The sequence below is a fragment of the Cladophialophora yegresii genome (assembly GCF_000585515.1).
Source record: "Cladophialophora yegresii CBS 114405 chromosome Unknown aczIN-supercont1.7, whole genome shotgun sequence".
NCBI lineage: Eukaryota > Fungi > Ascomycota > Eurotiomycetes > Chaetothyriales > Herpotrichiellaceae > Cladophialophora > Cladophialophora yegresii.
In genome coordinates, this window is record NW_006913051.1 from 2,892,937 (window position 1) to 2,920,153 (window position 27,217).

At 52.8% G+C, this 27,217-nt stretch overlaps 11 protein-coding genes across 11 annotated transcripts; 6 read left to right on the forward strand and 5 right to left on the reverse strand.

Moving 5' to 3' along the window:
* Nucleotides 1–2,218: 2,218 nt before the first annotated feature.
* A1O7_10152 (guanine nucleotide-binding protein subunit alpha) lies at nt 2,219–3,490 on the forward strand (the record flags this gene model as incomplete). The annotated part of the gene is made up of 5 exons (XM_007764136.1): nt 2,219–2,336; nt 2,389–2,731; nt 2,785–3,197; nt 3,253–3,396; nt 3,447–3,490. 5 exons carry the CDS (start codon nt 2,219–2,221, stop codon nt 3,488–3,490), a joined length of 1,062 nt encoding a protein of 353 aa, XP_007762326.1.
* A 1,763-nt stretch (nt 3,491–5,253) lies between these two features.
* Nucleotides 5,254–5,560, reverse strand: A1O7_10153 (uncharacterized protein; the record flags this gene model as incomplete). The annotated part of the gene is made up of 2 exons (XM_007764137.1): nt 5,254–5,313; nt 5,369–5,560. The coding sequence occupies 2 exons, from the start codon at nt 5,558–5,560 to the stop codon at nt 5,254–5,256; spliced, it is 252 nt and encodes an 83-aa protein (XP_007762327.1).
* Nucleotides 5,561–5,659: 99 nt separating this feature from the next.
* On the reverse strand, nt 5,660–6,275 carry A1O7_10154 (uncharacterized protein; the record flags this gene model as incomplete). The annotated part of the gene is made up of 2 exons (XM_007764138.1): nt 5,660–5,749; nt 5,889–6,275. The coding sequence occupies 2 exons, from the start codon at nt 6,273–6,275 to the stop codon at nt 5,660–5,662; spliced, it is 477 nt and encodes a 158-aa protein (XP_007762328.1).
* Nucleotides 6,276–7,177: 902 nt separating this feature from the next.
* A1O7_10155 (uncharacterized protein) lies at nt 7,178–8,248 on the forward strand (the record flags this gene model as incomplete). The annotated part of the gene is made up of 1 exon (XM_007764139.1): nt 7,178–8,248. One exon carries the CDS (start codon nt 7,178–7,180, stop codon nt 8,246–8,248), a length of 1,071 nt encoding a protein of 356 aa, XP_007762329.1.
* Nucleotides 8,249–8,863: 615 nt separating this feature from the next.
* A1O7_10156 (uncharacterized protein) lies at nt 8,864–9,469 on the forward strand (the record flags this gene model as incomplete). Its single annotated transcript, XM_007764140.1, has 2 exons — nt 8,864–8,968; nt 9,032–9,469. The coding sequence occupies 2 exons, from the start codon at nt 8,864–8,866 to the stop codon at nt 9,467–9,469; spliced, it is 543 nt and encodes a 180-aa protein (XP_007762330.1).
* Nucleotides 9,470–9,784: 315 nt separating this feature from the next.
* A1O7_10157 (uncharacterized protein) lies at nt 9,785–11,735 on the forward strand (the record flags this gene model as incomplete). The annotated part of the gene is made up of 4 exons (XM_007764141.1): nt 9,785–9,838; nt 9,887–9,974; nt 10,024–10,262; nt 10,329–11,735. The coding sequence occupies 4 exons, from the start codon at nt 9,785–9,787 to the stop codon at nt 11,733–11,735; spliced, it is 1,788 nt and encodes a 595-aa protein (XP_007762331.1).
* A 412-nt stretch (nt 11,736–12,147) lies between these two features.
* On the reverse strand, nt 12,148–15,201 carry A1O7_10158 (uncharacterized protein; the record flags this gene model as incomplete). Its single annotated transcript, XM_007764142.1, has 1 exon — nt 12,148–15,201. One exon carries the CDS (start codon nt 15,199–15,201, stop codon nt 12,148–12,150), a length of 3,054 nt encoding a protein of 1,017 aa, XP_007762332.1.
* Nucleotides 15,202–16,403: 1,202 nt separating this feature from the next.
* A1O7_10159 (indoleamine 2,3-dioxygenase) lies at nt 16,404–17,972 on the reverse strand (the record flags this gene model as incomplete). Its single annotated transcript, XM_007764143.1, has 2 exons — nt 16,404–17,627; nt 17,682–17,972. The coding sequence occupies 2 exons, from the start codon at nt 17,970–17,972 to the stop codon at nt 16,404–16,406; spliced, it is 1,515 nt and encodes a 504-aa protein (XP_007762333.1).
* Nucleotides 17,973–18,905: 933 nt separating this feature from the next.
* On the reverse strand, nt 18,906–20,438 carry A1O7_10160 (uncharacterized protein; the record flags this gene model as incomplete). Its single annotated transcript, XM_007764144.1, has 2 exons — nt 18,906–18,932; nt 18,987–20,438. The coding sequence occupies 2 exons, from the start codon at nt 20,436–20,438 to the stop codon at nt 18,906–18,908; spliced, it is 1,479 nt and encodes a 492-aa protein (XP_007762334.1).
* A 970-nt stretch (nt 20,439–21,408) lies between these two features.
* Nucleotides 21,409–22,601, forward strand: A1O7_10161 (uncharacterized protein; the record flags this gene model as incomplete). Its single annotated transcript, XM_007764145.1, has 2 exons — nt 21,409–21,471; nt 21,516–22,601. 2 exons carry the CDS (start codon nt 21,409–21,411, stop codon nt 22,599–22,601), a joined length of 1,149 nt encoding a protein of 382 aa, XP_007762335.1.
* A 499-nt stretch (nt 22,602–23,100) lies between these two features.
* On the forward strand, nt 23,101–26,890 carry A1O7_10162 (uncharacterized protein; the record flags this gene model as incomplete). The annotated part of the gene is made up of 5 exons (XM_007764146.1): nt 23,101–23,119; nt 23,171–23,215; nt 23,272–26,036; nt 26,085–26,432; nt 26,474–26,890. The coding sequence occupies 5 exons, from the start codon at nt 23,101–23,103 to the stop codon at nt 26,888–26,890; spliced, it is 3,594 nt and encodes a 1,197-aa protein (XP_007762336.1).
* Between the last annotated feature and the right edge of the window lie 327 nt (nt 26,891–27,217).

Consider the following 27,217-nt stretch of genomic DNA (forward strand, 5'->3'; position numbering starts at 1 on the left):
CCTGAGTTGGTGGCCAGATCGACCGCTCCGCTTGATGAGACCCGTAAACCTGGGTCGTGCGTCTGTATGCAGGTTTAGCTTCACACCTTCCTCATCAACTTTACCCGATATACGAGATTTCAGGACAACTATGGCTGACGCTTGCAAGGATACTCCGTACAGCATCCTCGATCCTATGAGAACCCCAAGCTCGAAGCGACGACACCTAGTAGAGTCTACGGAATACAAGAATAACGATTTTCTGATGAATAAGCTTGAAGTTCCAGTCATCTTCCATTGACAGTGTAGACAATCAATGCAAGAGGCCAATGAAATATCAGTGAAGCAGACATAGACAAGCCCGATATCGAGGTGTTCACGAGCCATCGTCACATCATACGTAGAAAAATAAGTCATCCGGGAAGGAACTGGTGGATTGAGCTTGTCTCGCTGTTTCTCGGTTGCTACATCGCCACAGAAAGCAATCTGTACGCGATATCCTTTACTGTATCAGAGCCTCAAGTTGGGCGCCACATTTTGCGTACTGCCTATTCCGCAGAGGTTCTGCGAAGAATGGAACGAACTAGAACTGCATACTACGAACCGAAGTAGCGAAGCCCGTCAAGTGTGCAGCAAGAATGAAAGGGACGTTATCCGTTCGGGTGAAGTCGGTTTCTGGAACTGCTCGCATGCTTAGTTGTGTAGTCGCACCCATATTTTCCTGAGTCGAGACAGCAGTTCAAGATGCAAGTCTGCAGAGAGACAGGGAGGAATATAAAACCTGGTACGGAAGGCTCCCCCTGCGCCAAAACAAGACGACCATACTCCGTATCCCAGAGCAGCTCGCCAAGGTCCAACCAAGTGGGCAATTTCAAATATCGAACAAGGCCAGGCGGGCTATCAAGGCAAGACCCAGGGGAGGGGCGGCAGCCAGTGAGAATAGCTGATGAAGCGGTGGGTGAGAGCGGGTAGCACCATCAGTAGCGCGGTGGAAGCTTGACACGAAAATGTCCCAGCACGAAGATGAAGTGACAGCGAGGCAGCAGCCGGAGCCGATACAATCAGACTAAGGCTTGTCTCTTGCCACTGACATTGTGACGCGACCAGTGAATCCATGATACTGACGAAACCACGGCGCAAGCTGAACTTGAATTGAGGTTGAGTCAGTGTAGCAATTTGGCGCATGGAGGGAGCAACCTATCCGTCCGAGACCCTGAGTGCAGTACTGTGTACTCCGTACATTTTTCTCCTTTCTCTTCTAGGGGAAAGCAATTGAACTGGAGCACTAGTGAGCAAGTAGCTGCTGCACTGCAGCGGGTGGTCGCCCGCTAACGTAAACTCCAGCCGGGATGGAGAGTCTCGCGCCATAGCAGCAACCGACTGGCCAACCAACTGACAGCCAGCAGAGGAACAAGCCCGCCGGCAAGACCCATGCTCGCCTAAGGATTGCGCTCCTCTTGCGGGTGTCCGACTTGGAGCTCCCAGTGGCTTTGCGACGAGACCTTGGATTTCTCGATTCCCGGCCCTAGTCTCTTTTCTGCCGTAGCGTTGTAGTCCCCTGCTTCGCTTGTCGCGCATCCTCATTCATCGGTGCAAACGGCGCTAGCCACTGCGACTCCCCTGCACTGATTGATCATCCCAAGAAAGTCCATTTTCATCCCCGTCTCTCCAGCTCCTCCAAACAGTTGGACCCGACCACCATCTTTCCCTCAACCAGCTCCTCCCCTTTGTACATTATCGTCATCTATTCTTGCCTGTTCCTGTAGAACAACATCCTCCTGGGAGAGGCTCTTTCATTAGAGACTAGGTCTTGGGCAGCCCACCTCCTGCTACTTCCCACCCTCTTGCGCCCTGCTAGTCGATCCGCACGATCTCGTCCCTGACGCCCGCCCAGCGCTCAGTGATCGACGCCAATTATTCCGAATCCTCTCCTTCAGCCGCGCCGGTTGTCCCTTCGGATTTCCATCACACCCGAACCTCAACATCAAACCCTGTCATTCCCAGCTCACCACCGCTTCACTTTGACACCCTTTCCAGCTCCAAACGAAGGTATGTGGTAAAGCCGTGACACGGAGAGATATTCTCGTATCTGCTAAGTCGAGGGATTCGCGCGCGTGTCGCTTATTCCAGTACTCGGACAAAGTGTGTTTACTGACAGCGTCCAGTCTCTCTCGAGCGCTGATAACGATCCCTTTCTTATCTTCATTCCTGCAAAGTCGACCTACTTGAATCCTCGAGAATGGGGTGCGGCGCGAGCAAAGAAGATACGGCCGGCAAGGCAAGAAACGATGAGATCGAGAACCAACTCAAGAGGGACAAGATGGCCCAGCGCAACGAGATCAAGATGCTACTTCTAGGTAGGCTACACTCCCCTGAACATCGGAAGTACACAGTCTAACTATTCTCTAGGCGCTGGTGAATCTGGGAAGTCCACCATCCTCAAACAGATGAAGCTCATCCACGAGGGCGGATATTCGCGTGACGAACGCGAATCTTTCAAAGAAATCATCTTCTCCAATACCGTGCAATCCATGCGCGTAATCTTGGAAGCGATGGAGTCCCTGGAGCTACCCTTGGACGACCAACGAGCCGAGTATCATGTTCAGACAATCTTTATGCAGCCACAGCAGATCGAGGGCGACAGCATGCCACCTGAGGTTGGTGCGGCCATCAAGGCATTGTGGCAGGATGTCGGTGTCCAGGAATGCTTCAAGCGATCAAGAGAATATCAGCTCAACGACTCGGCACGATAGTGAGTGGAAATCTACAATCGTGTGCGGTGTGTATGCTAATGTCGTCTGTCAGCTACTTCGACTCTATTGACCGCATTGCTGCCCACGACTACCTCCCCAACGATCAGGATGTTCTGCGATCTCGAGTAAAGACGACTGGTATCACCGAGACCACTTTCATCATCCAGGACCTGACATATCGCATGTTTGACGTCGGTGGACAGCGATCGGAGCGAAAGAAGTGGATTCATTGCTTCGAAAATGTCACAACTATTCTCTTCTTAGTTGCTATTTCGGAATACGACCAACTCCTCTTCGAGGATGAGACCGTCAATCGCATGCAGGAGGCGCTCACGCTTTTCGATAGCATCTGCAACTCCCGGTGGTTTATCAAGACCAGCATAATCCTCTTCCTGAACAAGATCGACAGGTTCAAGGAGAAGCTGCCTGTGAGCCCGATGCAGAACTACTTCCCGGACTATGAAGGTTAGCCCAATCATACAGCAGTGTCCTGGGACGTTTACTAACTTCTGCGCTCCAGGCGGTCCTGACTATGCCGCTGCTTGCGACTACATACTGAACCGATTTGTGTCGCTCAACCAAGCAGAGACGAAACAGATTTATACCCACTTCACATGCGCGACGGATACAACGCAGATAAGATTCGTCATGGGCGCCGTCAACGGTATGCTTTGGTTATTGATCCACAACGTCCTATTACTAACCACGTCTCAGATATCATCATCCAAGAAAATCTTCGAATGTGCGGACTCATATGATGACGATCACCTTGATGGCGTAGCGTCATTTCTGCCCTGATTTGCTCACGACTTGCATATACCACCGGCGTTGGCAGGGGCGGCTTTACTCTCATTCTTCTCGACATTGGCGAAGAATTACCTGTTCCCGATTTCGAATCACCGCCACGATTGACGTCGACGACCGATTCCCTTTCTTCGACACTAGCAGATTTCCCGAGCCCGTGGCCCTCGGACCTTGACGAAAGGTGACGAAGGCTTGAGGAAATGAAGGGCTTTCATTTCGCCGCTGCTTTGCGCAGCCAATTCTACCCGGGTCGCCAGTGTACTCTTCCTGTACCGATGACCTACGCCAACCAAAAGCGACCTCGTTTTCTTTGTGACTTGAAGGAAGGATTCAGAGACTTTATGGACGACTTGGACCTGATTGCTGCCTAGCTGGTGTGGCCTACGCGGAGGTGATGAGGGGGGATTGGGAGGTTGTGCTTGATTAGACGTTCGGACCAGAGAACCAGGCCATTGTATATCACCTTTCTCCGAAAGACAGACATAAGCAAATACGAGACGATTGTAGATCTCCCAGGTGTGTTGCGAGCATTGCGAATAACCATACTGGTGACTGGCTAATGGAGAGTGTCTGACATGACCGTGGTTAAGAGAGTCTCGCCTTGGTATCGATTGTCTTTCTTTTCGACAATGCTCACTCGCGCACTCACTCGCCACTGGTTCAAGCACCTTCAGATGCACATCACAGCCAGCTGAGTGTGCAAAGGTCTATGCCAGCACATCCGGACTGAGTTGCCCAAGTTGCAATCGGAGAAGAGACGACTCCTTCCCTACCTAGGTATGCATGGTATGAGGTGTCAATCATGACCTCAAAGACCGGGGTGCCTCAGTGCACCATGCGTGGCTTCTATACTTTCTTCTCCCAGTGTCAGGTTGTGTCGGCACGCACGATCTCTCCCCGTCAACCAGGTCAATTCTCATGTTCACGTGGCAACGAGTGTTTTCGTTCGCCGGGATCGTACTATTCATTCGGAAGGAGTCCATGAGCCTTAGGCTCGGCCGGTTGCGGCACAACTGGTATCTTCATCGTCTCGCCTCGTCAACACCAGTTGCGTTGTTGTCATCATCACTCGCCATTCTACGCAGTAGTGAACAGGTCCTTCGACGCCCAGCCCCAGGCATAACCGGCCTCTGAATCATGTTCTGCATTGACAATCAATACACTCTTACTCGGGCGTGCCCTTGAATCCCGTGACGGTGGCTTGACATGTTCTGCTTGCTATGCAATACGGCCCCGAGCATGATGCGGCGCTTCTGAGAAAGCAAAGAAAGCAAGAGGGCATATAGCAGGTTCTGGCTTTGGCCTACCTCGCGAGGATCAGATAGGTCTATAGCAGCAATTTCCTCTCAGAAGCCGAGTCCGAGCAAGTGGCTTGTTCCATACCACATGCACAATTCAGGGGCCTCGTTGTGAGCCTGTTGTGTGGGACCTTACAATCCACGGTGAATGAGCACTATGTACGGAGTAACGCATTGGAATCATCGATGATGGAGGCTTATGTATTTGGCAAGGCCCGCGATCGATCACAGGCCAACGTATGGCATGCACAGCTCAGCGAGCAACGATACCCCAACTCCTTGGTCTGCATATCGACAATGAGCTGGACAGTGTGGACAGGGGTGATGGAGGGACTTTTCGAAGATTCAGACTTCCTTGGCGAGAGACTTCCGGAGAAGAGTAGGCAAGACGTTGCCAGCTCGTACACAGGATTGCCCGCCTACCTGACCTTGACGACAACCTTGCCCCTGGCGCGTCTGCTCAAGAGTCTTTTGTAGGCCTGGCGGGATTGTTAGCGTACGACAAGTGCTCCACGCAGACTTCGTGGTTCGTACGTTTGGCACATCGTCGAAGTCCCAAACCGAGTCGATGGGGACTCTCAGCTTTCCATATTCGCATAGTTCCTTCAACTTCTGTAGGCCGTCCAAAGTGCACACAGAAGCTACCTGGACATATCTCCTTGGTGTTCCGCCCAGAAGGCGAGGCAACAGGACGTTCCTCAGCATCCGCGTAACTGCCAGCAGCATGCTGCCCTAAGTATAGTCATCGAAAGCGATGCCGACAGTGATGTACGAGCCACTTTCTTTCAAGAAGGCGGCGCAATTATCGAACAGTGACTGCACTCCTTATGCGTCGATGATGGTGTCGAACTTCTCCTTAGAGTACTTCTCCACCAGTAGTTCATGGACAGGGACTGGCGTTCGATGGTCGAAGACCTACACCTCGGTCACAGCGGAACGGGATAAATCAGGACGTACGTGGAGCAATCAAAATCTGCCGTTCTCACCTCTTCTGCACCGGGATCTCGGACGAGGTCTTCTTTTCGCCAGAGCAGACCGCCACGACTCGGCCTACCTCTCCTATCGCATTCCGAATCATCTGCGTCATCAACGATCCAATCCCTCCAGCAGCGCCATTGATCAGGATCTTCTGGCCCTGTCGCAACTCGACCTTTTCCGTCAGGCCTGAAGCCGTACACCCTGCTATAGGCAAACCAGCAGGTTCTGACATCTCCACCCCTTTCGCAATAATGCAGACGTTGCCACTGTCGACGATGACGTAGTCGCTGAGAGCACCATGCCCTCTCAGATGATCTGACACTGGTATACTCCCGAAGACGTTGACTCCTGGCTTCAGTCCGCGGAACGGGTCCACGTCGACGCCCAGTTCCTCGATCTCTCCCGTGAAATCCATTTCCGGGATGCTTGACTTTGCCCTCAGAAAGGAAGGACATAGTTGCATCATCACTGATCCGCCTGGATTGAGGGCTGCGTACTGGACACGTACTAGGACCTGTGTTGCAGAACTGAACTGCGGTCGCGGCAGACTGTGCTGGATTGAAAGGACCTTCTCCGGGGGACCAGAAATTTCGTGCGTCCATGCTCGAGTTCTCGGAAGCGGTTGTCGGCAACCCTCCTCCCATGGTCGACATTCGGATTTAGAGCTATGGCTCCGGCAACCGTAGAGCGAGAATCCACAGTATGGAATACGCAAAGACGGTCTGCTGGGCGATCACGGTGGTGGTCTGAGATGACACTTCCAACGCATCAAGGACAGCCCGTCATACTTCCAAGTTGGAATGGTGTCTGCCTGTGAGAGGTAAAGAGTGCTGAGGTAGCATCTTGGCTTGGAGGGGAACAGTCAAGCTTCGTGCTCGTGACGGGCCGCGCTGCTACACAATCTGCGCGGTCGGCCTGCCTCAGAATATTGGTGCTGTGTTGGTGAGTTGCATCACTGTAGCTTCAAGTCTTGAGGCTCCGGTGCACTCTACGTGCTTAATCCAAAGAATATTGATCATACTGGTGTTGCGCTGTCGCGTCATAAGCCTAATGCCCTGAATAGGAACAAATTGCATTTGTCCGAGTACAAACCGAAGATGGCCTTCAATAGCCGTGTTCAGAAGCTGCTTCCCACGAGTAGAGAATATGTAGTATCGCCTAACGTTGAGCCGGCGTTTGGAGGGAGGAGGATCCTCAAGAGTACTCAGTACCCAGGAGGGCAAACAACGGGGTCGGATTGAATATCCGCTCCGCAGCCTCTGGAACGACGTGGCCCGGAACTTTTGACATCATGCAAAATAGGCGAGCACCAGCAGCACAGATTAACATTCAACTCGTTGTTAACGCTCCAACTCCGCAATTCAGATGTCGTTGACCACCGCTCTTAGACCAGTCGGTCTGCCATTCGGCGATGGCTCAAGACGAGAAAGCTCAGTGCTCGACAATCTTTCTACGCGACCATTCCAGCATGAAGTCAACTACATCAACCTCGACCGCACCCTCATCCGCTATCAGCACTTGATTCTCCTGACGCCGTCCCCCTCTGCTCCCAACAGCACAGAACTGACGCCACTGCAACGGCAGATTCAGGCCGAGCTATGGTCCTCTTTACCGTACCATCGTACGAAATGGCTACGCAATGTGGAAGGGGCTCGGACATCGCTGCTACAGTTGGAGAGAAAGGCACAAAATATCCGCATACAACGGTCAAAGCATGAGGCAATAAAGGATTTGGCCGAGAAGCGGGCTGTCATAAAGAGATTGCGGAACCGGATAGAGGAAATTGGAAGGGAGGTTGAGATGTTGGGTACGGACAATCGGAAACCTCCGTTTCGAGATGTCGAGGGCGAAACCGTGTACGACTTTCTGCAAAAGCACGGCGGATCCCGGGGCCTAGCGAGTGTGATAGGCGAGAATACCCAGGACGCGCTGCTGGAAGAAGGCAAAACTGTGACGAAAGTAGAGGAAGAGCCATCTTCAACAAACAATGAGGGTGAAATGGTGGAAAAGGAAGAGTTATTCGGATCATCACATCTGCGACGAAGAGGCAAAGGGCCAGACGAGGCCCATCAGCCGCCTGCGCAAACGAGCGGCTTCTCAAATTTACCTGCAACGGAGCGATCACTGCTGGATTCCTCGAGGATGCACGAGGATATCACCGCGTCGCTAGTGAATATGGCAGCTCAACTCAAGCAGGAGCAGCGGAAGCTGCAATTCTCTCTCGAGCAGGACAAGGGCATCCTGGGACGAGCAATCGAGGGGCTCGATGCCAGCTTAAGTGGTATGGAAGCAGCGAGCAAGAATATGAAATTCCTTCAGCGTATGAGTGAAGAGGAAGGCTGGCTCGGGAGGCTGAAACTGTATGCCATGATCTTTGGCATGTGGATCGTGGCATTTCTGCTTGTGTTTGTGTGCCCCAAATTGCGATTTGGCTGAGTCGAAGTTGCACATGCGGACTACGCACCAAGTCCAAAAGATATCGAAGCGAATGGCAATGGCGAAATCGAGGCCTTCTTCGCCGGCGCAGCGGCAAGTGCCTGATGATCTCCCAAAAGTGCTGTGGTACGCATCGAAGGGCCAGCTTGCCAGAAGATGCGAAGCACACCAACAGCGAAACCAATCGTTGCCACGGGAAGCTTCTTGAATCTTGAGACCCAAGATCGGGGAAACACGAATCGAGATCGAGCCCTGTCTATGTGAAAGGGATTGCGTATCCTAGCCAGAAGCGCGTTCCTTTTCTAGATTTGTGGTGCCTTCGTCCCGATTCTGCGATGACGTCGATGGCGGGACCGAGGCAAAATGGGCACATGCTTCACTTGCATTGTGCCTGCTGACCAGCAAGTGAACAGGTTTACCAGTTCCTGCCAGAGTTTCACCTTTACACAGTACGACAGACAAAGCCGGACTCGATCTTCTGGCTATAAAGCCTTGCCTCCGACCTCTTGTTCATCCTCGATTCGCAACCGAACACCTTGCCTCAGAAAACATACCGTACCCAACAAAACACCACACAGTATTCAATACCAAAACAAACACTCAACCTCCTCCAACATGTCTACCAATGACAACACCTCAACTCTCAAGTCAGCTGTTGACACCGCCGTTGGCTACGTCCAGTCGGGTATAGCAGCTGTGACCGGTAGCGTTGGTGACAAGGTGAGTTCAACACAGCCAGTCCTTTGCACTACTGTGTAATCAGTGTCTAACAATTTCTTCCAGGCAAAAGCCGACAAGTACAAGAACACGGCTGCCGCCGAATCTGACCTCTCCCACACCGCTGTCAAGGCTGGTCCTTTCGCCATCAGCTCTTCTGGCGCACCTGCCAAGGACAGCCCCGAGCGGACTCAAGGATCATGGGACCAGACTGTCGGTAGCGCTAAGGAAACCGTTGGCAACCTGGTCGGCAGCGAAGATCTCAAGCAGCAAGGTCGCGAACAGAATCTCCAAGGTCAAGGCAAAGAAGCTAAAGGCCAATTGAGTGACCTCGGAAAAGGCGTCAGTGATCGTGCTCAAGGTGCTGTTGGGGGCGCGGTTGCTGCGCTGACAGGCGACCGCGCCGAGCAGGCCAAATACCAAGATTTGCATGACGAGGGCAAGACCAGACAGCGTGGTGTCGAGCTAGACTTGGACAAGCAGGCCGCCGCTCAGCAGAAATAGATTGAGCTGGACCCCTCCCACAGCAGGGAGCTGACGCTATCTGACGCATGATATGGTGGCGAGAAGACTCCGACAAGAGATAGACAAGGAGATGGTGTATGATTAGTCCTAGATTTATGATACCCCCGAATGCAATGCGATGATGAGTTGTACCATAGTCGACCACACTTCCACAACTTCTTCAGTCCTTTGGTAAGCATTCCCCGCATTACCTGAGTTGCAGCCTCCGAATAGATGCTTGGCCAAAGCCCCAACTCCAATGGTGGAATGAGGCGTCTATGTCTAAACTGAATATTCCTAGACCATGTTGCGCTGATGGCTGGTCTGCCGCAGAAGACTCTGACTTGGCTATACGACGTCTTGAAGCGAGTAAGGAGAGTCCGCATCATTTCTCTTGTCGAGTGCTAACTTTAGAAGGAGTATCACGACCCGAACCGTACCTACTCCGACCTTGCCCATGTCCTGGCCCGTTATCCGGGGTTCGCCCCAAGGACAGATGTCTATAGTGCGTCGCGCGACTGAACCAGGGAAACCATGCTGATCGCTTCTCTCAGCGTTCGAGACTGGAGCGCCGGCGCTCCTGGTCGTATTCACAGGCACGATCCCGGTGAACTTTCGAGGCAACACCTACCGATTCCCCGTTACATTATGGGTTCCACACGCCTATCCCTACGAACCACCAATGTGCTACGTCACGCCGACCGATGATATGGTAATTCGACCAGGTCAGCATGTTGGTGGAGACGGAAGAATATACCATCCTTATCTGGCGCACTGGAGGGAACATTGGGAGGTGAGTTAAGAGCGGAGCGAGGTTGAAGCAGGGATCGGTCATATATTGATACGGGGGCCTTTGCAGAGATCGAATGCCTTGGATTTTCTCTCCATTTTGTCCGAGATATTTGCGAAGGAGCCTCCGGTGATGTCGAGGACAACACAACTGCGACAGAGACCAGTTCAACCTACACCTCCACCCATTCCGCCTTTACCCAGAGAGATGCAGCCTACACAGCAAGGCATCCACGCTGTAAGTCCGCCGCCAGCAGGACAACTTTTCGGCGTTCCTCCGCTACCGCCCCCTCCGCCAAAACAACCTCCGCAAGCTGGCCTTTCGTCTCCAGCGCAACGAACCCTGGGCCTAGATACCGCTCCGCCAAGGATGGGGCGATACGATGCTCCACCGCCTCTACCTGGTCAAGGCCAGCCTCAAAAGCTCCAGCCTGCGCATGGGAACGGTGAAGTGCAACGGCCACCGAGCGGGATGAGTTACATGCCTCAGCGGTCGAGCAGTCTAAGACACTCCATGCCGCCAGCGTTTCCATCGCAGCAGCCACAACCAGGATATGAATCACAACAATATCGAGCGCAGCCACACCAACCGGGCGAACGACAACAATATATCCAACCCCAGCCTAGCCAGCAGCCACCTTACATGGCGAGTCCACCGCCGGCTCCAAGCCACGTTCAAGGATACAATCAAGACCAATACCGCCAGATACCAGCACAAGAACGTCCTGAACGACCTGTATCGCAGCACTATCCTCCAACCCAACAACCTTATCAGCCGGCTCACCCTCTGTATCACCAGCAACATGCTCAAGCACAATTCCAGGCACCCAAGCCAGCCCCACCCTCCCAACCAAATCTGCTCGACTCTCCTTTCGACCTTCCCTTACCACCACCAACCTCTTCCACCTCGCATCCGGCATCAAACGTCCCCGCACCACCGATACCTGTAAACCCCGAGAAGGAAGCTCTATTATCACACCTCTCTCACCTTCTCACAACCTCTCTCCATCAACAGATCTCCCAGAATTCCTCGGCTTTACAACCTCTCTCCTCGCAATATGCCGCATTACAGCAAACAATGCAAACTCTTAACGGCGAATTGGCGAACCTGAAAACCATACACGCAACGCTGTCTTCGAACATCTCCCTCCTACACAGCTCTCTGAAGAAAGCAGACAGCACAATTTCCTCGGCGCACAGCCGCGCTTCCAGGAACGAAATACCCGCCGTGGATGAAATGCTCACGGCTCCTACAGTTGTGGCCCGCCAACTGTACGACGCAGCATGTGAAGAGCGTGGTATCGAGGCCGCGATCTTAGCCCTCCAAGAAGGGTTCGTCTGCGGGAGGGTAGGTAGTGAGATTTGGGCAAGAAGAACAAGGGAATTGGCTAGGGAAGGATTCAAAAGGAGATGGATGGTCAAGAAGATCGGCCATGGGATGGGCTTGGACTTGGAGGCGGGATCTTACGATCGCTAGCATATAGTAGAAAGAATGAAGAGACTGTTTGGGGAACAAGGAGACCATTGATGAGGTATGAGATTTGACTGCATAGAGAAATGACGCCATGTCCTGCCTGGGAGGAAGACGAGAGGTAGCTCATGCTATCCAACGTGGCCTTCTCGCCCTCTCAGGCACATCGAGAGATAGCGTTGCACCACTCCATACCTCCGAGTGTGTGGAAGATGACCTATGCACGCAAACGCCTGCTGTCAGGCCCGTGCATAAATTCAGCCCTGCGCGTTCATGCGGACGAGTCGTCTCCATCGCGGTCTCGTGCCGGGCGTGTTTCTAGACATGCATTGTTCCCTTCCCGCCCTTCCTTGCCCTCCAGCTCGCTTTGTCCACGGCCAAATGAAAAAGTTTCATGACCGGAATCTCACCGTATCCTCTAGAATCCCCAGTCCGCAACACTGAAGTCCGCATGCTCATCGAAGCCCTGAATCCAGTCGAAGTCTGTCGGTATTCCAGGCATGTCCACCCCAGTGATATCTTCACCTCCATCCAGGGTATTGGGAAGAGCACAAGCATGCGCGGAGCCTGCTTCGTTCTTTGGCGCGGTCGTCGCTTTGGAGTCGTTGGTCACGCTGTTCTCAGGCATACACAAGTGGCCATTTGCTTCGAAATTCACAGCGGTATCCGTACGGGCAATGATATTGGTATCGGTATTGGTGTTGTTGACAGGGACAGCAGCAGGGCTAGGCGTGACAGTGTCGGATATGAGGGTCTCGGCGTAACCGATCGAGGGAGCGCGAACATCATTGTTGAACAGGAGGTGGCCGAGAGAAGTCTCAGCTGCAATACCGCCCGGGCTGGCGATCATGGGTGGTTGTAGCGGCCGCATATCCACCGTCGCGGGCAAGGGTGGTGGTGCTGTGGCCGTGAACCCATTCATATTTAGACCTTCGTTCATGTTGAAGTCCAGACTCATGTCCATGCCCATCATATCGCCAAAGTCCATGTCTGGCAGAGCGAGGCCAAGTTCTCCAAACTTCACGTTGTCAGGCAACTGGAACATGTGGCTGGATAAGAAATCGTCAACCGCGGTAGTCGCGTTGAAGGTGGGGATGAGATCTACGCCGCCAGCAACTCCACCGCAAAGCTGAGTTCCAGTGCGGCGATTGGTCTCTTCAAGTGTCTCGTTGATAGTATTTGGACAGGAGCCGGTCGAGGTAAGCTGCTGAGGCGTCGGAAGATGAGCATGCAGGGGAGTGGGTGTCTGAATTGCGTTGCTTTCGATCAAAGCGTGATTCCAAGCATCATCCTGCTGGCGAGTATATCCAGGTGTCTGCATAGGCTGCGCATCTGACATCTGGACATGGCCCACAGCTGTCCCCTTCTGAGCAGTAGCGACAGGGGTGTTGTGGCCTGGAGCTCGTGTCTTGCCCAGGGTGTTCTGGACCTTTCTCAAAGAAGGGTGAGCAGTCTGAGGAGAACTGCTGACCATGTTTTGAGCTGGCTTGGGAAGATTTGAGCGGCGGCGGCGTCGTGGTGCAGGTGTGGGAGTTTCCTGCCGGCCTGTACTGGCAACGGATGGGGTGGACCTCAGCATCCGCAGTGGGGTGTCAATGGGATTCTGAGGCGTGCCTTGTTGACTTCGTCGCTGCTGCAAAATACCCATCTGCTGGCTTGGAGAAGATTGGAAGATTTGGCCTCGATTCTGGGTCTGCAATGAGATTTGAAGTTCTTGTTGCCCTCCACGTTGTCCTTGGGTTGGAAATTGAGCTTGCGGAGAGGCACTCAACTGACTTCCTGCAGATCTCTGAGGACGGCCCTGCATGCATAAAGCAGTTTGCTTCTGCGTCTGGCGATTCATTTGGTTTTGAGTTCTGTGCTCCATAAGCATCGGAGTCTGGAGCTGACTCAGGGGAACGAAGAGTCCTGAAAGATTATCCTCAATTCCTGCGTAATCTTGACCCATGCTTCCAGGCAAGCTCTGTAGGTTCGCGTCCATGCCACCTCGTATCATCTGCGAGGCGGTGCGCTTTTGCCCAATACTGACGTAGTCTTCATGCTCCTGGTTGAGCGCATCGAACGATCCAGTAGGCATAGGTATAGGATAGTCGTACTCATTGTTGTAGGGTGTCAATGATTGAGTAGGCGAAATGTCGGGTAGCGAATTGTCGAGCCAGTTCTTCATGTCGTCGATCCCCAGATCCGCACGCAGCGCAGGATCGCCTGTTCCAGACCCTTGTTGGCTTTGCGTGTAGAAATGCTGCTGGACTTGCCAGTCACGCTCTATGTTTGCGACGACCTGTTGAGCACCCACTGAACTCATGCGTGCGCGCTTCGCTGGAGGATGTGCCACTTCGTTCTGAAGGAGAGTATTGTTACGCATTTTCTGCATCAGTGTGGCTGGATTGGGCGGTGATTTGAACTCGACAGGGGTAGCTTGATAACTCGGGTGAATCAACGTTGGGGACAATCCAGAGAACTTCGAATTCTGTTTCCGGGTCGCCGGCGACGACAGAGACATATTTTGTGTTGGCAGTTGTTTATTGCCAGCCGCAAGGGGAGAGCCAAAAATGTCCATCAGGGCGGCTGTAGCTTGTCTTGCTGGTGCAGTTGTAGGTGTGAAAGGACTACCAAGAGGCTGTTTAACCGGGGTTCGTTGTCGCGGGGTCTTCTGGTTGACATATTGAGGCTCGGCGCAACCCGGGGCAGAATCATTGAATTCACCGTCAGCAGACATCGAGTCCGCTATGTCTTCGCTATTTGCCGAATCGGGCGTATGAGTCTTGCAAGCAAGTGAAGCTTTCGGTACCCTGAATAGGGGCGGAGTGCAGGATTGCTCCAGAGCATTAACGGAAGGTGAATCAGAGTATGGTGTCGCAGGTGATGTATGGGATGCGGTAACGGAGTTTGTGGTCCGGTTATTGGCGGGATTGATAGTCCGAGGGATGAGGCTTGAAGGCGAGGACTCGAGCGTCGGAAAGGGATCTCCGATTGAGATTTGCGTGTCGGGAGTTCCCAGATTTGCGGAGGTTGGAGAGATGCCCATCATCTTGTTCCATTCTTCGTTGGTACCTTGAGAGGGGCTTGGGTCTTGTACGGTGTAATTGAGCAGCGCTTTCATCAATTGTTCGTGGTGAGAGTCTTGGAAGATAGTGTCAGGATTTGGGCTTTCTTGTATAGGGCCGAACACATTGTCAAGCCAGTCGTTTGCAGTGAGGTTGTCGTTGTCGGTGTCAATTTCGGTTGCGTACTGATATGGATGTGAAGGGATGTTGGCGACAGACGGAGCAGTCAGATGACAAGGCTGTGCGTTCGAAAAGGTTTGATCGTCACCAGTAGATCTTGTGGCACCGTTCCAGTGGGAGGGAGCAGCGCTGGAGTTTGAGACTGGGCTGCTGCTCAAGGTACTGGCTGCCGAAACGTTCGGATTAGGTTGGTCGACCTTGCCAGGGCGGCCTCGCTTCTTCTTCTTCTTCGCGGGAGCCTCCATGCCGACAGCAGTCGTTTTCAGGTGCGCTTACCGCTGGAGGTTGAACTCGCCGATGCAGGTCACAGGGGAAAGGAACACGGCAGAGAAACCGGCAAGCTGAGAATGGAATGGCAGGAGATGATGGCAGGAGATGGTGACAGGTGCGGTAAGCCGGAGAAGAAGAATGGAAAAGTTCGCTCACATTGTCGCAGCCGTGGTGTTAGCACGGGTGCGGCAGGACTGAGAATCTTCTTGGCGGTGATGATAGCAAGTGGGCAAAACTGCTAGACCTTTTCTATAAGGCGGCGCAGGAATATTGGTGGAGTGTTACTGCGGTGAATCCAGTACTGCCGCATTTTTGCGCCAAACATAGCATCCGAAGGCTGTTGCACATCACCTCTGCGCCAAACAAGTGGCCGTAGAATCCTCCATTCCTACACCTTCGTCGGTGGTCCTGGCCAAGCTGGTTGCCACGTCCTATGAAGCTTGTCTCCGGCTAGAGTGTCGCAGACATCTTCAGCCTGAACGGCGTTCCTCCGCTGGACAGTCATGATTGGTATTTGAGTCTAAAAAACTGAGGGCGCTGACATTGGCGAGGAGCACCGCAAATCTTCTCACCAGCTAGCCAGGAAGTGGTCATTGGTGGGTGTATTGAATCATCGCACCTTACCCGGGTATTTCAACATCTCTGCATACACTCGACTGGCGTAGACAATACAGGAGCGTAACGATTGAATAGCAAAGTGCGCGGCATGACTGTTTTGCGGTACTTTCAGAACTGATGGCATAAGGAACGAGATGGAAGAGTGGAGAGGAGGGCAACATGCTGAAGCACGATCTCGATGACGGCTCTTTAGCCCTCAGGTATATTACAACGGGAGAAACATACCAAAACCGCATGGTGATACTGTTGCGACAGTGTGACGATGGTAAGGGCTGCAAGTGATACGAGACATGGTGGAAGGAAGGATCAAGATGTAGTGAAATCAAAGTCTTCACTCGGTTTCCGGCACAGCTTTGTGCCGGAACGCTTCGGCTTTCGGCTGTGGGGCTGGGGTGATCCTTTGCTCTTTTCTCACTGTTCGAGAGATATTGGATGTACTCCGTATCACCCTGGGCAAACCAGCAGAACGCATGCTTGGTGTCCTCACCTCCACGTCTATGTGCATGTAAAATTACCACAACCCAGCAGGCGATGCAAGACCGACTTGAAAATACAGGTCTCAGTAAGCGCAAAGACCACCACCAGCATCTTCGAGATCCCAAGCACCAGCCATGCCCACAGTCTGGTGTTCGTCTGCATCCAGGTTCTCAGCTCGAGTAACTCTGTCTTCAAAGGCGATCTCTGCATCGGCCTCCGTACGTCGCCCGCCCATAAGCAGTTTGCGAGCCCATGCGTCAATGGCCGGCTCGCCCGTCTCATCTCTTGCTTGCTTCAAGAAGGGGATCAAAGCCGTGCCACCAGTTCCACGCATTTTCTTCTTCTTCTGCGCAGCGCTCGTCTCGTCAGGTCTGCCATAGCGGATCCCCGCTATTCCTGTGCCGCCTCTAGGGATCGGCTCTGGACTGCTCTCCCGGCGAGTTCTCGAAATGCTTCTCGACTCTCTGCTTTTAACGATTATATATCTTGATACCATTTGAATGTGCTTGTCTCGGAGGGCTCGAAGCATCGCCAAGCACGCATCATATGCGACAGTCAACTGGCGATTGGATCGATTGTAGTCGACGAAATCTCGGATGTTGGCCGCCGCCTCGACGGACTGCAAAAATCTTCGATGAGGACCAGGCATGTATTGTCTCATTTCGTGTATGAAATTGTGTCTGGGTTTCGGTGCTGCTCCAGGTTCGGCTTCGGATTCGGACGTCTCATCCTTCTTGGATCCGGTGGGCCTGTGCTCGACCCCAAGAACAACGTCAAAGAACTGAATCATGCTGCTCTGCGCATTCGATCCTCCGCCATACTGCCGCCACCGGGATGTCAGGCGATTTCCGTCGTCATAGAACACTCCGTGCGGCAAACCGGCGTCTTTCATATTTTTACTGCCTGCCAGGAAAGGCCGTATCCGGTGATAAAAGACGTGAGGGTCGCAACTTTCGTACATTCTGACCAGCAGGGTGCCTAATTCGTCCAGCGACTGCGCAAACGATTGGAGGCACTTCGTGACCATTTCAACGTCGTCGTCGCGCGCAGCTTGTATCGCGTCTAGCATGAGGGGTATTGTGGGTCCTCCTTTCGCTTCCATGGCCACACTGATTAGGTAGAACCATTGTTCGTCCAGGGAGCCGGTGAAGGTGGTCAATACCGACAGGTTCTCGAGAGCAAGAGAATCCGACATGAACAGCGGTTTCCAGTTCCATAATACCAGGCCGGCGTAAGTGGCCACAGGGGGTAGTTCGAGGTATTCGCACACTTGAAGAAGAGGGTAAGTGATCGCTGGTGGCAGTCTCTGCAGTCCCTGTTAGCAAAACTGCTTGCGACGCCGCCACGCAAGAGAACATACCTCGGAGGGCTTGTCCCCGCCCCAGATGTAGCCGTGCGCCAGAAACGTCAGAACAGTATATGCTCTCCGCCACTCAGCCTTGGTTTCCAAGTGGACGGCAGGGATAACAGGGAGTTTGTCGATTACTGCTCGGAGTCTCTTGGAGAGTAAAAGGGACTGGAAGTTGTTCATAATCCGCTCCCAGCGGTCGTAGACTGGGTGCGAAAGACATTGAAGGGGCAGATCCGAGGGGAGGAATCCTCTTTCGGGCGAGATGCCGTAGTCTTCGGGTGATGGAACTGGAGGAAGCATGGTGTGCTGTTTGTAAAGGTCGATCGCCACGAGAAGCAGAGGCTCGTCACTTATTGAATACCATAAGAGATAAGCGAAGCATTGGTCAGCAAAACGGAAGTGGTCACGAGGATAGAGAAAAGAAACAAATACAAGCAAGCAGCGAGGTGAGTAAAAGAAAATACTAATCTAGACTTCACGCCTTGGGTTAATGGATGTGTCGGCGAACCATGCGCCCGATAGCGGGTGACGCCGGGCTAGATCGAGTCTGCGAGGGGAGATTCGGAGGGGAGGACTTATCTTCTACACGACCGATGTGCTTAACACACGGCTATCTTCATCATGGATATTCTGCTGATACGATGATGATGCCTCTGACCGCATGGGAGCACCAGGAGGCAAATATTGAATCATCAGCTCCTGACAGACGAGGCTCGGTTTTGCAGAGCCCCTCCCGACGGATTTCCTGCATAAAATCTGGCTATGTATGAAGTCACCCCGCAGGGATCCGTGGCAAGCCCGCGGCACCGGATGAACCACGGAGGAATAGGCGAAAAGCGACCCTGATAACCCCACTAACCCGTACGGACATCTCTATGATTCCGACAAGGCCGAGTAACCTCGTACCTGAATTGCTAATTGACTTCAGTCTTGCTCTGTTGGCTGGGGTACATCTTCCCATGGAACAGTGACGAGGAACAAAGAAAAACATCATTTTTCCACCATTGGTGCAAGACACTTTCATCTGCTTCCTTCGCTATGCACTGACGCTGAACGCTAGACAAGGTGAACAGGCTTCTGCTGCTCACAGATTCGTGGACCGACTCGCAGAGAGCTTTGAATACAAACACTAGGAAATAGCACCCGACAACACTTCGGTCGATTTTCCTTCACCATGCCATGTCGACATTACCCGGGTAACGGTACCTACTCAAAGGCATGACTGGACACGCCTCATTTCGGTTTGCGCCAGTAGTATTGCTAGAAAATGGTCAGTGCCGATGCCTCAAAGCGTATTCAACGGTGATGAAGTACCTTGTGCTGCTTACGGCATGCTCTCAACCCCGGCTTTCGCAGCTCGTTGACCACAGCTGCTTTTCTTTGCATATCTTCGTCTTCATCGGGAATGTAGTAGAATTCGCTCTCTAGTGGTTTGCCTGCGGCATCTTTCCCTTCTCTACGGACTTCACCTATGCACGCTGTGTCTTTAACCAGCTGCCTAATCTGATTGATCGACAGTACTCCGGCTTCATGTGGGAGATGACTCAGAATAGTCGATAGTGGAGTGGACGATAGTCGTGAAAATGCAAGTTGGTTGATGATGTGACTTTGGACATCAATTTCTGACCCCGCCTTTTTGGCTGATGCAGAGAAATCGTTGGTGGGAGAGGGCTCGGTATGTGAAGAGCGAGCACTGTTGATAGACAAACTAGGGTCGGGCGAATCGCCAGCAGAAATCGATGCCATGCGTGGCAGGAGATTAGCACCAAAGAGTCCAAAAGAGTGGATGATGGGGTCATTCTCCTCGTCGTTATCAGAGAAGTCGTCAGTAGACAACGAAGCACTGTTCTGTGGGACGTCAGAATGTTCAGCATTCTGAGATAGCGCTTGTGTGGACTGAGATACCTCGGCGGCACTGATTGTTTCACTGCGCTGCTCTGCTGGCTCAGGATCCTCGTAAATTTCGACAGCAGCTGGCGGAAGCGGCGGTGACGACGGCATTACGGCCTGGACGGCAGGTGATGGCGAGATTGGAGAAGATAATCTTTTGCGTGCTTGCAATGGGCTTGGGCTCGGTGGTGTTGAATGGCGTAACATGACACGTTGCCGCTTGCTGGGGGAATCCTCCTCCTCGTCTTCTGAGGAGAAAGCACCAAGCTGGGGCTTGGGAGGCCACTCGACCACGACACGACTGTCATGAACGTCAATCATAATCTCTGAGTTTCTAACATCCGTGGAGAACGTCTCTCCTTTCTTGACATCGTAGACCTGACCCTTGCAATGTATCTTGATACCATTCCAGCCGGAACACGTAATCTCGACGCGGTCCCGCTCCAGACGCGACCCCGCGGGCTTGTAGCAGGCTTCGACATGCACTCTGGATATCAGCCGGTTCGAGGAGAACTGGTAGTCGCAGGAGGCGCTCGATCTGCCCATACGCGTAACTTTCCCATCGGCTGTTAATTGGATGGAGGGGACGGCACCCAAAGGTGTGCGTTCGGCAAGGGTGGACGAAGTTCTTGGAAGACTCGGTCTAGACTTGACTACGCGTGCTGGTGAAGAAGACAATATTGCTGTAGAGGAAGTGGGGGCTGGTGTAGGATAGGTCGCGTGGTCATCAAATGCATCTCGAGTTCGCTTGAGCGGTCGTGGTAGAGCGGGCGAAGAGGATAGTGGCTCGAACGCTGGAAGCAACGAGGTTGTTGGCCGTTTCGAGACCGAAGGAGGAGAGGCAAGTGTCTTCGACACTGTAGTAGAAGGAGACATCTTGTGTCTGCGTTGGTCTCAGCTACCTGGAGCGCGATAGCCGGGGTCAATTAACCAGCTTAAAGCGCGTCCTCGGCAGAGGGAATGCGAGGTCAATGGACCGACTCTGTTCATGCGATGTTCAGCAGAAGTACGAAAAGCGAAAGCAGACGCAGCCAGCAGGTGAGGTCGACGCTGGCCACGAGAGAGGTCAAGAAAGGTCGAGTAGCGGGAGGGCTGAAAGGTTGATGGAATGGTCAACTCACGCGGTGTGGTTGGAGAACGAGCGGATGTGGAGTTTGGATGGAGTCGCTTCCTCTGCGCGGTCGCGCTACATTTTTCGAGACTGGTGACGCCGCACCTAAAGCGCGTTTCGCTCCGGCCTCAAGAGATTCGCTCTCACTACGTCAAATTCCGCGCGATGGAGATTATCGGCCTCAGTTACGTGTCATGGGGACAAAATGCAGGACGTGGAAAGAAAAAGATCTTGAGTTGACTGTCATTTGCAGGCCGCTCCCACCACCAGAGGGTTACATTGCGGTCATCTTCCCACTGCCAGCACATGCCGATACCTTATTCATGCATTAACTAGTATGTAATACAGCTTGTTTCTCGTGTCTGCCGGATAGCCGTCCCATGCAGGCACTCGTATATTTGAAGCATTTCGAAATACAGCGCTGGACTGGGTCGATTGACACCAGTATTATTTAGTTAAATTAGCTGCCAAATGGCTTGATACGGGAAGACCTGAATGAAGCTTGACAGACGATTATGAAAGCGACTGACGTCTTGAGAAGTAATCGAGTCACGCGAGGTTTGGAGATAGGTCCAGAAAAGGGAAATCTAAGCGATAAGATCTTATCTTATCACCGGCCTAATGATCGGTCACTGAAAGTTTTTGACCGACCCTCTTGACTTTGGGGACTTTTTGCGACACGCAACAATTTCGAGTTCTACCGCGCAGGGGCTTATAATGGCTGTCGCAACAAAAATGATGACGACGATAGGGTCCCGACTTCCCAAAGAGACTCCTTATCAGCTCGATCCTGAACAGGTACACACTCGCGCCCGATGGTCCGATGTTTCTAACGGATGCAGACACTCAAAGCTTCTCGAGCCTTGCTACAGCACATCCAAACCGAGACCAAGCGTTTGCAGCAGGCTTCCTCGAAGAAGAGCCTCCTGTCAACCAGTGCCTCTGGCTCTGACGACGATGTTGCTGGAGATGCAGAAGCGCCGATATGGATGACCCTCACCACCAAACAACATATCGTTGACAAGAACCGTCTCAAACCCAGCAAAATCCCAGTCCCACATTCTCTAAACACATCTCCCGACCTTCGAATATGCCTTATTACCGCAGATCCTCAGAGAGCAGTGAAGAACCTGGTGGCCGACCCTGCATTTCCGGAGCAGCTCAAAACGCGCATCACTCGAATAATTGGCTTCACGAAATTAAAGGCAAGATACAAGACATTTGAACAATTGCGGCAGCTGCTATCTGAGCATGACATCTTCCTGGCCGATGACCGAATAATCACCCGTCTACCCCAGACGCTCGGCAAAGTCTTCTACAAGGGGCCATCGAAGAGGCCGATTCCAATCATTATCGCAGATTCGAGGAAAGACAAGAAAGAGTCCAAAATGCCGAAGGACGACGGCGCGGCTGGCAAAAACTCAACACAGGCACTGGCGAAAGAAATCGAGAAAGCCCTGAATTCTGTGCCCGTCAGTGTCCGACCCGGCACTCTTGTCGCTGTACGCGTTGGACTGGCTGCCTTCAAGCCAGAGCAATTGGCGGAAAATATCACTGCTGTTGTGAGTAAATTGGTCGAAAGACACGTTGTGAAAGGATGGAGAAATGTTCGGGGCATTCATATCAAAGGACAATCTTCGACTGCGGTGCCCCTGTGGCTTGCGGAAGATTTGTGGACGGAGACCGAGGATATTGTTGAGGCACTAGAGGGACGGGAGCAGCTGGAAAATGGGGCCGAGCAAGATGACAGTGGGCAGAAGCGCAAGCGAAACCCAGCGAGCACAAAAGGGCCACAGGCCGGCTCTCGGAAACGGGCAAAAGTGATCGAGGCAAAGAATGGGAAGAGAGGGTCTGACCAGGAAGGAGCTCAGGCAAGAAAGAGCAAACTGGCCGCTCAGAAAGCAAAGATATTTGGCGGGGAACTGTAGGTGAGAATGGTCGTTTGTTAATATGTTAGCACAGCATGGTCTGGATAGACGGAGGGACCCTGTCCTGTGCATGGCTCCTACAATGAGAAATGTTCCCAGATTGCGTGATGCAAGGCTGTGCGTGAATGAATTCGTATCTCGTACGGAGTAGTGGTTGGCCGATTTGGATCTCGCCAAAGGCTTGGCAAGCATCGTCATCATGCTCGGCCCACGGCACTACACTACGCACTACGGACACCCTGCCAGTCAAGCCTGTGTGCCGCATCCTGCAGGCGTGATTGCCCGATTTCAGGTTGATCCGGTTGGGTTGGTTTGGGAAAAACATAATATGCCCCTCCCATTTCACTCCCCCTTGACAACCACCTAGCCCGTCTTCACCACAACCAACGCGAAGTGAATTCGGCGTTTAGCCTGTAAGGCAGGATTCCTGCAGCCTCTGTGCCTTCTACCCTGTCGTCATGCGAGCGTGGGGAACGTCTTTGCAACATCGCGGACCGTCATGGACCGCCAGCGCAAGAGTGCGTGTGATATCGCGCTCGATATGTGTCCTCGCTGACATCTTGACACAGGAACGCTACGTGACCTGAACCTGCGCGTCTGGTCAGGCGCAAAGGGTACGCCGCGTCACACTGAGATCGAATTCAACTCCAAATCATTGACAGGGCTACAGACGTCTACGAAGTAGCAAACTCCCTCGATTCGTCGCTCAAGAAGAACACTGCGTTTATTAAACGTTTGAGAACCGGGTTATCATCTGCTGCACAAGATATCTTCCTTTCCGAGATCCGCGCGTTGTCCCTTCAAAAATACCTCTCCGAGATCATCTCGGCCACGGCTGAGGGCTTGGGCAAATTGAAGACAGCTGGAGACATTGCCGCCGGAGTCGAGGTCGTCAGTGCCCTGCACCAGCGATTCGGACCACAGGATTTTACCAAGCAGTTGGCATGGCTTCTGGGCAAAGGGCTGACCCCGCCAGACAAGGCTCAACTCAAGCAGTGGAGCCCTGAAGTCCGTGAACGCGAAGAGAAGGAACGTCTGGTTCGTCACCGGGTCCTTCTTCGAGTTGTCACCGAGTTTTGGCTGTGTGGTATTCTTAGAAGTCTGGATGACGTGGACCGACCAGACGAAGCTGCGGCACGGACCAAAGATGGCACCTCGCAGCCGGAAGTCAAGCCAAAACAGATCGCGAACGGCCTTCGACCGGATACCCATCTGGACCAGGAGCCGTTCCCCTTGGAGGTCTTGAAAGAGTTGCTTGGCCATGACCCGGAGCATGCTAATTTGAGTTTGGCTGTTCTTTTCGTTAAGAACTTCGCTTGGGACGTTCTAGGCCTCAAACCACCCTCCGACGGCAGCCGGAAGACGGTCGATGCTGAGGGCCATATACTTGAGAACGGTAAAGATGGTGAGGACTCTGCCGACACGGCTGAGGGAGATGAGCCAATTATTCCTCCACCCATACGACAACGCTTCGTCAACGTCCTCGAACACTACTTGTCCTCCGTCAAAAATCACGTCATCCGGGATCAACGATCTCTCAACAACCAGAGCCGTCGGAATGCTGAAGCTTATGTCAAAAGTGGTGAGATCTTCGAGGATAGGCAAGCCAATTTTGAGAAACAATCAAAGACACAAGAGAAGCTGGTCGCAAATGCACAGGTTCTCTGCGATGTTCTTGGCCAGGAGATGCCCTATCTCGAGGAGAAGGACAGTACAGACAACGCCGCTTCAGGAACTGTCGGCATGATCAAGACAGGCGACTATCTTAAGGGTTCGGGTGAAGGCGCAGGCATCTGGGAAGATGAGGACGAGCGTCGCTTCTACGAGAATCTTGTCGATCTCAAAGGTCGTGTCCCAAGCATCCTCCTTGACGACTCAAAGAAGAAGGCGGAGACGGAAGAAGCCCCTACTGTGACCACTGACAGTAAGACTGGGAAGCCCTCTGAAACCGAAGACCAATCGACCGCAATCGCAAACAAGACAGTGGGCGCCCAAGTCGACGCAATCCTCATCCGCCTGCCCGAACTGCAGACCAAGGAGATGGTCGATCAAGTTGCGCTGGACTTCTGTTTTGTCAACTCGAAGGCCTCCCGAAATCGTCTGATCAAGGCGATCCAAGAAGTTCCAAAGGGTCGCATCGATCTACTTCCGCTTTATGCGCGCCTTGCAGCCACCCTTGGACAATACATGCCAGATGTTATTCAGGGACTAATCTCACATCTAGATGATGAATTCCGCAGCCTTCAAAGACGGAAATCCAAAGACTTTCTGGGACAGATCCGTATGGCGAATATTCGTTACCTTGCGGAACTCACCAAATTCGGTATCGTGCCAGAACATGTGATCTTTCACTGCTTCAAGGTCAGTCTCGACGACTTCTCCAGAATGAACATTGAGATCATCGCACATCTATTGGAGAATTGTGGTCGCTATCTTCTGCGCAATCCCGAGACCACCCCACGTATGACATCCTTCCTGGAGACACTGAACCGCAAGAAATCTGCACAGCATATGGGAGCTCAGGAGCGAATGTTGATCGAGAACGCCTTGTACTACGTCGACCCTCCCCAACGAGCGGCCATCCAGCAAAAGGATCGGACACCTACTGAGCTCTTCGTACGACAGCTAGTCTACATGGATATGACGAAAAGAAACTATATGAAAGTCCTCAAGACCATTCGCAAACTGCACTGGGAGGAGAAAGAGGTCGTGCAGATGCTCGAAAAGATTTTCAGCAAGCCAGGGAAGGTCAAGTTCAGTAACATTCATCTCTTGGCTGTGCTGCTTCAAGCACTGTTTCGGTATCATCAAGATTTTGCGATTGGAGTGATCGACAACGTTCTCGAGTACGTCACAATTGGCCTGGAGCAAAACGACTTCAAGTTCAATCAGCGGAGAATAGCCGAAGTCAAGTACCTGGGGGAACTCTACAATTACAAGATGATTGACTCAACGGTCGTCTTCGACACCTTATACCGACTCGTCACATTCGGCCACGAGGGTGGGACCCCACAGCCTGGCAACTTTACACCTTTTGACCCTCCGGACGATTATTTCCGGATTCGACTGGTGTGCACTATTCTTGATACTTGTGGCATCTGTTTTGACAGAGGTAGTTCTAAGAAAAAGCTTGACTTTTTCCTGACCTTCTTCCAGTACTACATGGCTACTAAGGAGCCTCTACCTATGGAGATTGACTTCCTTGTGCAAGACACATACTCCCTTGTGCGACCCAACTGGAAACTGGTCACGGACCCTGGAGAGGCTGCGCAGGTCTTTGCTGAAGCGGTGAGCGCAAATTACAAGCAACAAGCAGCAGAGAAGTCTGCCGAACAGGTGGAGGATATGGAGGACTCGGCCTCGGACGATGCACTCGGCGATGGCGACGGTGAAGTCGAGGGTGAGGTTGCTCAATCTTCAGAAGACGATGGTGATGTAGGCGCCCACAGCTCCGACTTCACACGCTCCACTGACTGGTACCAGGCGGGTGTAGACGAGGATACTGGTGAGGAGAGAGAGGAGGCCGACTCGGACGAAGAAGAGCAGATCGTGGTCATGCGCCAAGAAGAACAGCTCGATCCCGAGGCTGAAGCTGAGTTTGACCGTGCATTCGAGAAAATGATGGCCGAGAGCTTGGATTCGCGCAAGTTCGAACGTAAGACGCACTTCGACGTACCAATACCTATTCGCAAGATTCAACGAGGACCGATCGAGCCAATCGACGACGAGTCTACCCCCGCACCTAGGCCTGAGCCCAACACGATGGCGTTCTCGTTGATGACAAAGAAGGGCAACCGACAACAAGCAAGTAGCCCTGAATCGCGGAGCATGGTGAGTAGCGTCCGATTACAGTGTGCTGACCATCTTTTTAGACTAGGACGATCGAGCTGCCCTCTGATTCGAGCTTCGCAGTTTCGATGAAATCCCAGCAAGCGGCCGAACGAGAAGAACAGCAGCGGATCAAGAACCTTGTCTTGAACTATGATCTGCGCGAAGATGATTCCCATGATGGTATTCCCAATGGATTTCCTTGTGGCCCTATTGAGCAACCCCCGTTAGAGAGGAACCCCAATACTAAAGGTCTCAAATTAGGCCCGAACCATTACAATCCTCCCCTCAGCCGCTCTGAGAGATCAGGGCGCCATGCGCCCCGAGCAAGAAGGCTTAACTTGAGCGACGTCGACTGGTATGGCAAGAAAACTTCCGCTGAGAAAGCGGAGAACGAGGCACCCATGAACGCTCGTTCGCCGGCTATCAGAACTTCCAGAATGTTTAAGAAGCCAGGCTGATTGGCCGTCCTTGGCCGTGATAGGACATGAAGCACTGCGACTTGGCTCTCGAAGGAGCCTCTCGGATAATCGACCTCATGCTTGTTCATGCAGTTGCAGCAGTATGCATCAGCAGTTCGCCAGGCTAAGCGTACCCGCCACGAAGTGGCACCGCTGTCACGATGACTGATTCTTCGACCGACAGCTCTCCCCGGCGTCTCCTGCCATCCGATCGTCAAGTCCGTTCGCCACCAACACCGCGTGACGGGTGCACTGCCATGGCGACAACCAATATTGGTTAGTAGCGAGATAATCCGAAGGCGGCCGCCCCTGAAATAGGACGACGAA